Genomic DNA, 15,632 nt, shown 5'->3' on the forward strand with positions numbered 1-15,632 from the left:
GAGGGATTTGTCTTTGTAAATGCTGCAATGTATTTGTCAGAACAACTAAACACATTATTCTGAGTGATAGAGGTTTATCACTCATTTAGTTGTCTTTTTAAAATATGAAAATCTATGAAAAGTGTGCAAACACTCCTTCTTTCATGGATTAGCAACCCACATTAAAATATTTATACAGATGCACGTGATTAAAAAGGTTGCAACAGAGGACCTGCAACAGAGCCACATTGCCCTTGTTTTAATAAATTATAGATTTAGTTTTTTTATCAAACAACTTCTGTATACTAGGTTTAGTTTGCTAATATATTTAGCTATGTCTAGAGTGAGATGATTTCCCACCACCAGACAAGCAGTAATGTAGTGTAAAAGACTCAGTAAAATTTTCTCTATCCATCTATATCACTCTATACACTGTTTGTATTACACATTCTATTTTATATAGCCATTTTTTATATAGCTGTCTAAATTCTGTGGGCTATATTTTGCCTTAATAATTATAGCTTCTTTTCCTTCAAAGTTGCTTTTCACATTTATCACTATTAGCTTCAGTTAACCACAGTTTTGTGCTTGAGCCATGAAATAAGAGCCACTAAAATATTTGGAGAAAAAAAAAAATAATAATATAAGATAGTTTAGGTCTCTCCAGATAAATGGTTATAAAGGTTTTACTCAGCAAACTTAACTTTATAGTGTTTTTTAACTTTATAGCATTTTTACTGAGTGCTAATGATGGATATATTCTCATATCGACAGCAGAATGTGCAAATATTTCAGCAGAATCTAAAATGTGTTTCACCTGCCAGGACCCTTAATAACTCTTCTCTCATTCTCTTTCATCCCCAACCACTGCTCGAAATATTTCATGATAACAACAGTAAAGTGAAGTGCAATCAAGGGGCATGAATGGCAGAATTCTGAATTTGCTATAATTCTGTATTCACTTCAAATATTTTCTTAACCATGGGTAGTTCTGCCTTCTTGTCATTGTCTTACACACCCATTGTCATTACACACACATGTGAACCATAAATGGGCTGTGAGTGCCGACCGAGGCCCTGCATGATCTTTGGTACCCAACCAAGTGTACCATCCTGTCCTAAGAATGACTGCAGCACTTTCTGCACACATAGCTTTCATGCATCCTTATCTCTAGAGCCAGGAACCAACAGCTGGCATAAAACCTGGCTTAAAAAAGATAATGCAGAGGGTATGAGTAATAAAATTGACTTGCTTAGTGTGGTGTGACTGATTGCTTACTATCACGTCTACCGGTTTCAGAGCTTTAGCTAGCAAATTCAAGAGAAAGAGGAACAGCACTCTTTAAAATTCAATTTTCTATATTCAGGGTGTTCTAAAAACAGAAAATAATGTGTTCATAAGTACAGAGCACAATGTTCAGTTTCAAAACAAACAGATTCATTCCTTCATAAAATGTTTTCATAATACAAACTTATCATTTGTTTAACTTAAGTAACTGCATTGTAATTGTGATCTTTTACTAAATCATAAACAATTAATAACAGAGGCACAAAGTAATTGATTAGTGTACATTATAGTCGAGTTTAGAGTAGAGGAGAATACTCTCCATGCAATAATGTTACATTAATGAACTAGAACAAACTAGATTTTATGCAAGATTGGTTGCAATGCAGTTTTCTTGTCTCCAAAACAATAAGGTTATTCTTTCACATACCCATTTATTCTCACGTAACTAGAACTTCTATTTGTATTTAAAATAATTATTTTACTTTTCAATTAGTTTTTTTCTTATGTAGTCCACCATGCATGTTATAAAAATGTAAAATAAAATATTAATATTAATATGAATAAATAGTAAATAATAATGTTTTATTTCGTCTAGGAAATTTTATTACATTCTTGAAAATGAGCTACAATGACCAGTCTTAAACCTTGTATAGTAGATACTGGGGTGTTAGAGCTGTAAAATGATGTACATTATCAAAGATGTAGCAATTCCTAGTCCTGCTATCCTTCCATATTACCTGCACTTTGGGTTCTGGCTGCGGATGATAATAGTGAAGAAATCTTCCATGATGTAGCTCTTGCCATTTTGTTCAGTTTCCCCCAGAGTGATTTAGTAAGACAAGGTTCAGTGTATATATAGTCTAGTCTCTCTGTTCACATAAAACACTCATTAAGGCACTTTCTGCTGGTCAGCTCTCCCACCCTGCCTCACTGGACAGATCCATAACAGGCTAAGCGTGTCATTTAACACTTAATCGCCTGTCTGAAACAGACTATGGTCAACAAGAGTCAGGCCTAATAAGTTCTCCTCCTCATAGTACTAAAGTTTCACTTGCTTCAAAAAGAATTAAGAACAAAAAAGCAAAACTAATTCATAAGGGGCATTTTATTAATGTTAATTTAACATTTTATTTTAATAGTGATAAAAAGGTGGAACGGGTTCTTTATATGCATTGACATTGATCATTGATAATATTTTTAGAGTAGCAAGAAGGAAACAGGGGTGTCAAAGGGATAATCAGCTTAATTTACATTCCAGGGTCGTTTTCCAGGGTCGTTTTGTTGGGTTCTAATAAATGTTGCACCATTTATTAGAACCCAACAAAACGACCCTGGAATGTAAATTAAGCAGATTATCCCTTTGACACATTCTGGAAATATGCATAGATCATTTTGTAAGATGGATGCTATTCATGACATGCCTGAAACTAAAATCGTACATTGTAAGATCAATGAAGACGTTTGATCAGCATAGAAAATACATATACTATTATCTAATTTATAATTAAATAAATTAGGTAATGTGCTCTTCCAAGCACAAACACTCATCTGTGATGGGATTTAGTATGGTGGGTCATGTGGGTCAGTTTAGTGTGTCAGCACTCATAATTGCAGGAAGAACCGGAAAGGAAGTGGTAATCAGTAAATGATTAATGAGTAAATATAACAGGAAAGTGTAAATAAAGATTTTAGGACCACAGCTAAGTAATAAAATGTCAGAGTGACCTAAAGATGACAGATTAATACAATATTATAACTACTTTCATGCAATTTAGGTCACAAGAAATTCTGTGGCATGTTTGGCCGTTCTTAATGTGTCCAACTTCGAACAGATTTATACCCATGGTGTTAGAAAGACCAATTCACCTACTATATACTTGTGTGGTGTCTAAAACATGGGCGTGCTGCAGGCTGTAGGTTTCGGTGTGGTTTATTTTCTACAGAGAGGGAAGTTGATGTCTCTGTGGGAGTGCAAGGTGGGGCGCTGGGCTCTGCTCCTAGAGCAGGTGTCACTAAATGACAGATGGAGGAGACAGAACACAGAGTCCTTGAGCTCCTCTCACAGCACCACATGCATGTCTCAGCTCCACAGGGATTCTACTGCACCTTTCAGTGTCCTTCAGTGCATAGCCATGACCTTCGCTCACACACACACACTCACACATACACTCCGACACCCACAGTCCAGCATGCATACACACACACACACACACACACACACACACACACACACACACACACACACACACGCACACACACATGCACGCACAAGACACACTGCAAATGCATGAAAACATTTGCAATCAAAGAAATGTTCACCAATGCATACATTTCTCACTCACTTTTTTTTCTTGCTCTCTCACACATGCTCACACAGAGTGGCACAGTTTGTTCTCCTCCACCCACACTCTCTCACTGGGAGGGCATGCACACACACATACAGACACACAAAGGCTCAAGGACATGCAAGCCATTGAGCGTACCAGTTCCATCACTTTCTCACTTTTATCCTCTCTCACACTGTCACACTGCAGATTTTTACATAACGCAGGCCATTTTAAGTCACGGTCAGAGCTCTTTCAAAATGGAGCATATTTTCTCACTGTTTCCTCTCATCTAGCTGTTTCAGAGTTTTGATAGGCAGACCTGCATCACCTTGAGAGAACACCCATGAAGTTTGACAATATGGATAATGCTCCATAGCTGTAGCGAAATCTTTCCAAGAACTCAAGCTTCAACTCAGTTAGTATACATGACTGTTATACAGATACCTCCACCATGAATTAATTAAGAAACACGTCATACAGATCCATTTATAGTTATGTTTAATTATGTTATTTCCTCTCAATGCTCTCTTTTTCTTTAGACATTAATAAAAAAAAAAATACAAATCCCCCCACAAGAATCTCCTCTGTCCTGAAATCTTTCCCATTTCCAAAAACATAAGCAGACACTTACAAAAAACCTTCACCAAACCAATTATTACACACATTTTACAGGTCTGTTTGTGTAGTCTGCCCACCACAAACCCCTGTGCATGTTGTTACTATAGAAACAAAAAATGTATTAGCACCAGTATATACTGTATCGTACTGTATAATTTTATAATTTTCAAAGTTGTGATGTTTTACAGAATTAATCAGCCAATTGTATTTAAGAATTCAATAGCCCTATACTACTAAAAATGTAAAAACATTCGTAACTGTATTATAAATGGAGCAATATTGAGAAATCTAAGTGTGAAAAACATTTAACACTTTCTTTTCAAGGCCACTGGGTGTTTAAACAACAGATTGTATTGCAAATAATATCTGTGTTACCTAAGATAGACTGTCATTTAGGTTGAATTCTCCTGGTTTGTTTCTGTGGTGAGAGATACATTCCAGATCCACTGCCACCCTGACCAGAATAAAGTGGTACCTTTAATGAAAGAATCAATAATACATTGCTGAACATGTAGAAAAAGATCATCCGTTTTTTCCTAAGGATATGGCACGGGAGTTCTGAATATTGATCCAGCATAATGTTATCCAGCCTTTATCTAGCACAATACCATATTTCACTCATTGTAATTGTACTGATCCTCTACAGAAGTGAATCATCTATAGTAGTGAAGTGGTGTCTCTTTTCCAGCTATCGACCACAACAATGCAGGCAAAACATAAGATACAGTAATAGCAATATACTTCTATAAAACACACAGCATCTGCAGTATTTACATTTCCACATCGTTTACATTACAATGCTAGTGGCAGTTATGATATGATAAACACATTTAGTTGCATTAAAAATGCAGCTCTAACAAGTCTAGCTATATGCCCTGACGATGATGGGCATATATGATATATACAGCATGTGCAGTTTTTCGGGTTTTGTCAGAAAACCTCGGCTCTATGAATATGCAAAATTGGTAAATCTGTGCTGCATGGCTTTCATTTATATATTAAAACCTGACATTGTTTTTATGATGCAATAATTTTTGCTTGTCACATGTTCCTCTTAACATGTATTTCTACAAGAGATTTTTCGCCACTTGAAAAAATAATCAGAATGACTGTATTTCCAATTCATGCACACAAATTAATTTCCTTGCATCTAGTTTAAACAACCAAAATAAAGCATTCTCACATCTGTGTTAACTGCGGTACAGTAGAAAAGCAGTCCCAGGCCTTTTTTGGTTTAAGCCAGCTAGCGGCTTGCTATAAACAGATCATAGGGTAATCTTACTGTGCCTGGCTGAACCACTTGCTGAGTTCCTGCACAGTTGGCAGCACAGATCTCCACTGCAATGTCGCAAAGACTTCTGGGACACAGCTGTCTCGCTTGGCGGCATGGCAACTCTGTCACGATCACTTGAGCTAATTAGCCTTAAGAGCTCAGATTAGCAGCGCTGCACGGCAGAGAGATAGCGATGCAGGAGAAAACAGCCTTAATTAAAAACAGATAATGAAACACGTAGTAGCTCAGATAGGAGAAAACTGCAGTGCGAATATAATCATCAGTAATGCAAAGAAGTGCAGAGATGTACTGCGCATGGCAAACTCACACACACAATCAGTTGGGTGTATAAACACATACTTGGTTTATGTCTGAAAGGATTTTTCTCATTATCCAAGCCAATTTTGTTTGGTTGTTTGACAAAGCTTAGGCAAAAGCAAAGATTAAACTATAAATTATTCTTTTCAGCAAAACAGGTGCCTTCTACTTGCTTTTTTTTTAAATCCTGGACTCCCAGAAGCCATGGCACAGTTTCATTGTCCCCACCTCTCCAATTTTTTTCATTTCTATTTATTGCATAATTTATAGTAGTTCCAGCTGAATAAGTAAATAGTTTGGGAATTCGCAGGCTTAAATCTCCAATAGTTCTATAATTATTGGTCACTCAAATGTTTTTTCCCTATTCATATAGCTTGCATGCCACATTTGTGTGCTCAACATATATTGGAACTAATTTTCTGTAATACAAGCTAATCTTAGCAACACTTTGTGTTTCCTCTCCTCAGGCAAAATGTAGACCACAGGGAATACGCTCCAACGAATATCGGCATTTCAGACCCAGAGGTTGCTAATGGTATTCAGAATGCTACTCATGACAAAAATTCAATAACATAAGAAAACAACCCAATACGGTGTCACTTAGGATTTAAGGATCTTTCTATTTGTGCTTAACTGTTCCTAAGGCTAACAATACAAAATATATACATTTATTTCTCTTTCTTATAAATACACTCATATTTACTTGGACCCATGGGTTTTCAAAATTGATCCAGCACATCCAGCTTTTATCTAGTAGAACACTATATTTCAGTCTGTGTAACTGCACTTACTTTTCCCTCTATTTTCCAATCCCTGATTGCCCTATAGTGGTTAATTCCACTTACACCACATCAGTTTCCCTAACCATCAACTTCCTGTTAATAATTTATTACTATGTTCATTGTTTTACAACATCTTCTTACAGAAAGTAAGTTGTAGATGTTGTGTGTCCACTATACAAATCCCTGTGCATGTTGTTAATACAAAAAAACAAAACAACAAAGAATAATCACTGTCACAGTACTGTCAAAGCTGTACCATTATAAAAAAATGAATCAATATATTCTAACCTATAATAAGATCTAATATAGCTAACCTAATATATCTATGATATATGAATTTCAGTCCATATAAAACTGGTAAAAGAAGCAATGTTGAGGAATCTGTGTTAAGTCTCTAAAACTACACTGTCCCTCAAGACAAAAACAAATCATTAATAATAGTGTAGTGGTGTCTTTTGTCTAGTTACTGATCATGCTAATAAACATAATATAAGGCAAAACAATAGCATTGTAATTATAATCAACTTAAAGCAACAGCAGTTTGGACAGTTTATTTGATTTTTTAGTATAGTGACAGGAAAATGCAGTGGCTATGATATGATAAACACAAACCTCAGTGAAATGCATCTAAATTACCATATCCAGCTATATGTCCTGACTCTGTAGAAGTTCTTTCAGTTTGATACAAGTGCCTGGATATATCTGCATTGATCAGCTCTGACATGTTTGCTACAACTGTATACTGTAATGATTTATAATCCCACTTTTTGCTGTCACCCAGAAGAAGATGGGTTCCATTTTTAGATTCTCAAGTTTTCTTCCTTGTGTTGTTTCAGGGAGTTTTTCTTTTGCCACTGTTGTCTCTGGCTTGTTTCTAAGGAATCTAAATACTGCTTTGTGACAATGTATATTGTTAAAAAAGCTATACAATTTAATCAAATTGCTTGTTGGAACATTCTAGCTAGAGCTTCCCATTTTCAGTTCCATTGAAGTATATATGGACATATCCTCTCCTCACTGCACCTTACAGGTAGAAAGGCATTTTGCCTGGTCTGACTATCTCAGTGATGGGATGCAAATGAAGTGTGTTATGCTAGTTTATGCTATCAGGAATGGACAAAATGACATCAAATGCAGTGTAACAGATTGTTTTCGAGCTGCAAACATACAACATGTAAAATTTCAATGTCAACTTCAAAGTTTTATGAAAAGGTTTTAAGAAAACTCACAAGGATACGATTTATTGACTGTTCTAATATTTAATATGATATTATGTGCAAAGCAAAACCTTCAACAAGGGAGTACATTTTAGCTAGCAAAATAACACTAAAGGCTCTGAAGACTCTGAGAACTGAATCCATAGTGTATTTCTGCTGCTAAATCCAAACACACAGGCACAGAGTCAAAAGTATAAATTTACAAAGTATAATGGTTAATGATAATCAGTTTGTTGTAGGCTTGCTCTATTTAAATCTCTCAGCATACTAAATAAATTCATTTCAAAATTTGCCACATGATAATGAATCTGGGAGGTGTTTAACAAATGAGGATGAACTCTCCCTTGAAAATAAAACCAACTACAGCTCAGAACCAATGATTCATCCTGTTGGTGAAGTTTAACCTTAATATCAATAACTACCCAAAGCTGAGAATCCAAGAAATGGCTATGCCTCTTGATGTGTAAGGGATGGGATTGCTCTCTTCTGTGTTGAGACACTTAATAGTCCGTGGCATCAGTGACCTCAGGTACACTATATGGACAAAAGCTTGTGGACACCTGCTTTTTGAATCCCATTCCACATTTCAGATAAGTTTGTGTAAACATTAACTCTGCTTGCTTGGTAGCTGTTGCATTGCAGAGCTAAATTTGAGTGTGTGAGAACTGGCAAATCATCAAATTTAAATAGAATTGGATAAAATACACCAAAAATCTTTTAACAAAATTGTCCTGATTTTCAGAGAGACATCTGGGAGACTTCTACACACTGCTGTGATGCAACTGTGGATGTTTTCTAAAAGGAAAATCTCAGTCATCCATGTACTAGACTTGTTCTCCCTCAGTCCATTCTTCTCCACACTGATCAGCTTCCATTATCGTTTCTGGAAATAAATGTGTGAAATTTCTAAAACTTGCGATGACCTTGTTTTGAATTATTTTAATAAGTTGCTTATTAGTATCAGTTGATGTAATTAAAGTTTGATGCAGTGTTCTGTACAATGTGTGTTAACATCAAGTACATTGATTGTGATTTGTGATAGATGAAAAGCGCAGCTTTCATTTATCCAGAGATGTTCTGTCAGGTACAATACACAGCTTTGTGTTTAGAACTGAATATGGCAGGCGATTTGGTACAGACAGTCAGCAGCTTGTAAAGACCGGACGTTCCACTAATGCAGTCCAAGCATCAGTAGAGAACTACAGTGAAACACATACAGCCGCTGTTAATGTGCACATTCAGAGACATTAACAAGTGCTGGCTGCGTTTGTGATAAATGGATGGTTGAGATAATCAAAACTTATTATCTGCATGGTCCACATCCTGCAATCTCGCTTACTGTGTTAACATTGTACTGTTCTGACCCATTGTCCCTCCTGTCCCACTGTTGCATTGAAATAGGCAGCAGCGGCCACAGTGAGGGAATATAAAAGACACAGAATAAGCAAGGGAACTCATTTATTTTCTTTTTTTTCCATCCCAATCGTGTTAAAGAGAATTCATGGGGTGATGTATTGCATTGTGATATCTATTCATCTGAGATCCTTTGATTCATCTGATTTTTTTTCCCTCTTTTGTTAGGGGCGACCAAAGACATGGGCAAAATGCTGGGAGAAAAGGAAGAGAAGGACCCTGATGCCGAGAAGAAGGAAGAGGAAAGACAAGAGGCTCTCCGACAGCAAGAAGAAGAGAGGAAGGCTAAATATGCAAAAATGGAAGCAGAGAGGGAATCAATCCGACAGGGCATCAGGGATAAAGTAAGATCCAAATGGAACTTATTATAGTACAGTAGTGTGTAGTAATAATGTATATGAAGATATAAAGATAATACTTTTGTAGTGTCAAATATATATATATATATATATATATATATATATATATATATATATATATATATATATATATATATATACACACACATACAAAATCCTGTCAAGGTTACCAGCATATTATGACTCATACATATAGGTATAAGCATACAAACATTTGCTGAGTGGTAGACTCTGTATCAGTTAGAAAGGACTTGTGTTGATCTGGAGCAGGGGAAAAGTGACAGCTTAGAATTGCTGAGCATTTTGCTGTATACAAAAAGGCTGACTGTCCTTGACTTACCCTAAACACTGTCACATAGCATTTTTTTACAATATGGCTTTAGAGATGGCAGGATTTAACATTCATAGTACTTTACTTGACCAAATTTTTCATTGGTTGAACCAATTTGATAATTTTTTAATTGACATATACACACATATGCACTATTGTATAGATATGGAGGTATGCTGGAATTGCATTAATAATTTCCCATTATTGATTATTAATTTGCTAGAGTAGCTAAAGAACAATTCACATACAGATATTTAGCCATATAAACAATGCACAAGCAAAACCAATACAGAAACAGATAACAACTTTTACTCATATATTCATCAGGCTCGTAAATAAAAATAAATAAATTAAATTATTAATCTTCTTTTATTATAACTATCATTTCTTTGTGTTAAGTCAATTAAACCTATACTGATGTTTATATAAATAATCAATCGAGTCATGAGATAAATTACAAATGCGAGACAATACTTAAAAATGTTTTTTGCCTTTTATAAATTTCAGTATAGTACAATATTATATGATTAAGACTTTGTCATTTTCCATATTACTGTAGGATACACCAAATGATCAAAATAAAATCACGGAGAAAAGTAAAAGAACAGTAAAACATTAAGAGATAAAAACAAAAGGGAGGTTGGATTTACATTGCTAAATTGGCCTCCCACTGTGTGCCAATAGTGAGACTCCCTACTTTGAATAGATATGCACTCTTTACAATGGATTTCTCACTTCCCATTAACACACATTTCAGTGTGGTGACTGTCTTATTGCAGGTTGAGGTAGTATGTGTGTAAAATCATTAAGAGGCTTTGAATTAATTGTTGTCCCAATGTTATGTGTATCGACTGTTAGAATAACTTAGCAGTAGTTGTTAAATGGTGAGTATTGTGATAGGTTATGTTGGTTCTTGGAGCTAATGGCCTATGTGCATGGGTGCATGAAATGGTGAATCATTTCCGACTGTGAGTTAACGGAGTTTGATTAGAAGAGATAAATTTATATGCAAAGCCCCGTAGTTTGCATCTCGGGGATAAAGAAAGGCATTTCTTTGACTCACCCCATGGGTCTAATTTGTCACAAGGATTCTGACTGCATCCTGACATTTTCTGAAGATGTGACTGAAATACAGAGGAAGCTCCAAGTGTGCTGAACTTGGGTTTGGCAGGGATCTGCTTTTGTGTAACATTTACTTTTATGGCATTTGGCAGATGCACTATTGAGAGCAACTTACAATTATATCATTTATACAACTGAGCAGTTGAGGTTTAAGGGCCTTGCTCAAGGGCCAAACAGTGACAGCTTGATCGAGCTGAGATTTAAACTCAATCACTCCCCTCAAGTAACTCTCAAGTGCTTAAAAACGAATGCTCCTCCCACAACAATATTTAATATTAAAGCAATTATTAGAATATTTAACAGACGAAATGTTAATACACACAATTAAAAAAAAATTATTAAACATCACTAAACCCCAAGGCAAAATAATGTAGGTTTCTTTTTGCATTAGTGACTTTTGGAGACCATTTGAAATCTAAACACATGTATAATAAAATGTTCTTCTCTGTCAGTATTTGCCAAGGCCTTTTAATCAGAACATTAATTTTAAATGAACAAATGCATGTAGTATAAATTAATTTATGTGAACCACTGGGCTAATTGTCAGAACATTAGAGAAATTGGGAAGCTTTGCCTAGTGGCATTCTGCCAACATCATAAGCTTAGAGTCATGGACATACAGTCACAGGCTTCAGTCATGGACATACAGTCACAGGCTTAGAGTCACAGGCATACAGTTTACAGTTTTTGACATGCAGTTGCTTAGATTTATGCTGGTTGTTAAGTATCAGTGGTCTGTGAAGGAAAGCCAGTGATGTTTTTTTACAGTTATAGGAATTAAAAGTCACCATCTTTAAAGCTAAATGTATTATTGAGTTCTTATTAATAGTTGCCTCTTTGACTGGCATTTTGAATCAAATAGGTTTAATGTAAAACGTAACAATAATTAATGTCAACATTTTAACAGAATAATAACAATAATTTAGACAACTCAGATTCTTCTCTGTTGTAAATGTAAATTGTTGTCGTAAATTTAGTATGGCATAAAGAAGAAGGAGGAGAAGGAGGCCGAGGCTCAGGCTGCCATGGAGCAGGCGTCCGAAGGCAGTCTCACTCGCCCAAAGAAAGCTGTGCCCACTGGCTGCGGTGATGACGAGGATGAGGAAGAGAGTATTGTGGACACAGTCATGAAGTTCCTTCCAGGTTCTCTTGTAGACATGTTCAATAAGAAGTAACACATCCATAAAGGTGTTGTTATTCAACCTGTCATTAATGTTATAACATTCAACCCCACACATCCCCTTTTTCCCTACCCTTCACTCATTAGTTCCAAACTTACTGGACTCATTGAACATGCCATGAATGTAGTCTTTAATTTGGAGTGTTTGATCCAGAAATCACATCTACAGTTGTGCACTAAAATTGCAAATACATTTGTCTTTTCAAATTAAAAACACATTTAATGGCAGAGTCCAGTCAATGGAACGACAAGTTACCCAAGCGCCACATATTTTGTTTGTAAATAGCTTATAAAAAGTCTATATATGAATATTAGAATATATCAATATCTATGAACACAATTACTAAGAGCAAAAGCCATAATTTTAACTTGGAGTAAGTCCTCCAAACCATATTGTACTTTTGATTAATGTTTGCTGTTCTGTTAAAGATATTATTGTTAAAGCCATGTAGTAGAAGTGTATAATTGTATGTAAAATCACCATAACACCATTTATCATAGCATTTCATTATTTTAAATTGTTATAAATGACTGGACATCTTGGAAAATGGAAATAAGCAGAGGGGGAACAAAATCATCTTTTTTTTAAGCATGGCAATCTTGTGAATGCACTGTATACATTTCATTTGACTTTTTTAGATGAAATACATTGATATTTAAGGCAATAATTCTGGTTCTTTGATTTTGTTGACTCATACATGCTACCTTATATATGTAAAGCTTTTCCTTTAGAAAAATGACAGTACATCCCTTGTGTGTAAACTCATTGTCCCAGTCTAAAAGTGTGTCAGGCATGTTAATGTAGTCACGATGAGTGAAACATAGAGCTAGGTGCTATATTGAATCAAAATAGCTAATCTTAGCTCCTACTGACAGCGTGACATTGAGTGCATACTGCTACAATTGGACCAATAGGGCTCTACAAATATATATATATATTACACACTTATAAATCCATATATGTAATCTTCATTGTCATCTCTGTACAATAATGAATATAGTTATTCAGTGTTTACATATTTGTTTATACACACAACTCAGTTGTGCGTACACTTTAAGTGAGCAGACAGTGACAACAGTGCAATATTTGCTTTAGAATGAAGATGTCCTGTGTCCGTTGGTTAATTATGGGAATCTTTTCCCAGATCAGCAATAACAGACAATCTTCATCATTATGTATTTCAAACTTAATAATTAATTCAAGAATGTTAGTGTTCAGATGCTATGTTGTCTTACTATTGTTAGTCAAACAAAACAATTGAGATGTGTGTAGCTAAAGCAGGGAGCAGAGAATTTAGTTTCATTTGTCAGTGTGTGTTTCAGTGTAGGTTTAAAGCACGGTTTGGTTTTCTAAACCGTGCTCTGTCAATGTTGCCTCAACCTGTGTTGATAAAATTATTTGCACCTTTATTTAAGTTTTTGTCAGTCAGTGTCGTTGTAATAGTCATTTGTAGCAACCGATTAGAAGGAAAAGAGTGGGTCTGCATTCATCAGTGATGCCAGATCAGCTATCTCGGATGAGCCATGTGGAAATATTGTAACTTTCTTTGAATAAAAAAAAAAAAATCAACAAAAAAACAGTGGCTTTGTATAATGTTCGAAAACATGCTTACATTTCAAATAATGCTGATACTGTTTGTATTAGAGTAAATAACAACTATGAACTATTATATATTCAGGTGAAATCATTCTCACACGGTTGAAATTTCCAAAATGTGGAGTTCATGACATTTTTTAGGCTCAGAGAAATGTAGTTAGCTATCAGCTGCCACTGGACTGCTTAAAACATTCCGAATATTCCAAACATTCCATCTGGCCTCGGTTGATTTCCCAGATTATTTTATTTTTGATTTATATGCATTGATGGATTTAGATTGGACTGATTAGATCTAATCTAAATGCATCAAATACTGTGATGTGGCTCCAATTCTAAAGATTCTAAGAAATAGTAGTGAAGCCTACAAATATACATTGTACCCTATAGCTATCTGTCCTGCCATGTACTGCTGAAAGCAACAAATATAAAGGATCTTACTGTGCTAGTCCAAACTAGTGTGCTGTTATGCTGCTTAATTGTATGAAATGATTGCAGTATACAGTAGAGAAATCCTCCCATTAACAAAGAATTAGTGTAACATAATAGACTGAAGTCTAGTGCACAACACTTACTGTGTTTTATTTGAACGTGTATAAACTGCCTTCAGCTTCACTCATTGTTGTCGATCACACATTGTGTCCTGTGAGATGATTGCTAACGTACAGTGGGAACACTGCCCAGAAAACTCCATTACCCATTCATTCTGCCCATCTCCTCTACAACAAAAGTTTTCTTAAACCAAAGAGTGGGCTTATATGTAATAGAAGTTTTTAATGTGGAATAAGTTTTTACTCTTGTTTTGACATTATTTAACACACCACATCATCATGCATTCTAATTTTACTTTGAGTCTTTGTATTATTTCATGTCCAAAATGTTTTATACTTGAGTGAGAGTAAGATACTGTCCAAAATGTAACCAAATTCGCATATCAAAATTCTTCTATATTTTGACATTCAAAATTAAGCAGTGTTTCTGTTTACTCAGACTGCCACCCAATAATCTGTGACAGTTTCCAAACCAACATATATTTATCAAAATCAAAATCAAACTCAAGGCACAAACACACACACACATACACACACACACACACACACACACACACACACACACACACACACACACACACACACACATAAACCTACGTACACAGAATTTTAGCTCTCACCTTTGACCATGTCCTCTTCATTCGCATGTTCATAGCATCGACAAACTGCCTGACTGAAAACTATGAGCTGTTTCATTCTTGTGATTTGAATGTAAATGTGTGTTGTTTCTCTACATTGTCCTTAATCGTGTCCTTTGTGCTGATACAAGATAAACGATTCTTGCTGTGGTTTTTATGTCTGTATCTTTTTCCTGTTGTCTTTCTGGTGTTGTATTTTTAAGAGGAAAAAATCTGTTGCTCTTTTTTGTGCATTATTTTGTTTCTCTTCTTTGGCAAATTGTATGCATGCATATGGTGTGCGCTGTAGGCAAGGTTGTTAAAGATACTTCTGTGTGTCTCTTGTGTCCTAATCGCTTTACCTGTTAGCTCCCACTGCATGCCCATTTTAGACTGATTTAACACTGTACCACACCCCTTAATGGAATCACCACACACTGAGAATAAAGTGATTTCATAGAATTGCTCATGGTCCTGTGTTTCTGCTCTGCTGCCAGAGCGGCCGAGTGACGTGCTCATAAAGTCAGTCTTGAAACGTGAGATCCCCTGTGAAGCATGCCTTACTGCGGTTTAAGCTCTGTAGAGTCTGCATTGTACCAGCATAGAAATCAGATGCGAAGCAGTGTTCCCGGATCTCAGCAAGAAACACTGACGCATACACAAA

The 15,632-nt window shown here is 35.6% G+C and overlaps 1 protein-coding gene across 1 annotated transcript in view; it reads left to right on the forward strand.

Moving 5' to 3' along the window:
• LOC124392910 (complexin-1) overlaps nt 1-15,430 on the forward strand; it is a 34,094-nt gene extending 18,664 nt beyond the window's left edge. Inside the window, exons 3-4 of the mRNA XM_046860187.1 lie at nt 9,383-9,558; nt 12,004-15,430. Coding sequence (XP_046716143.1) covers nt 9,383-9,558; nt 12,004-12,201 — 374 coding nt within the window. The 3' untranslated portion in view covers nt 12,202-15,430. The remainder of the gene's footprint in view (nt 1-9,382; nt 9,559-12,003) is intronic.
• Nucleotides 15,431-15,632: the final 202 nt, after the last annotated feature.

This window comes from Silurus meridionalis, chromosome 10, assembly GCF_014805685.1.
Source record: "Silurus meridionalis isolate SWU-2019-XX chromosome 10, ASM1480568v1, whole genome shotgun sequence".
Taxonomy (NCBI): domain Eukaryota; kingdom Metazoa; phylum Chordata; class Actinopteri; order Siluriformes; family Siluridae; genus Silurus; species Silurus meridionalis.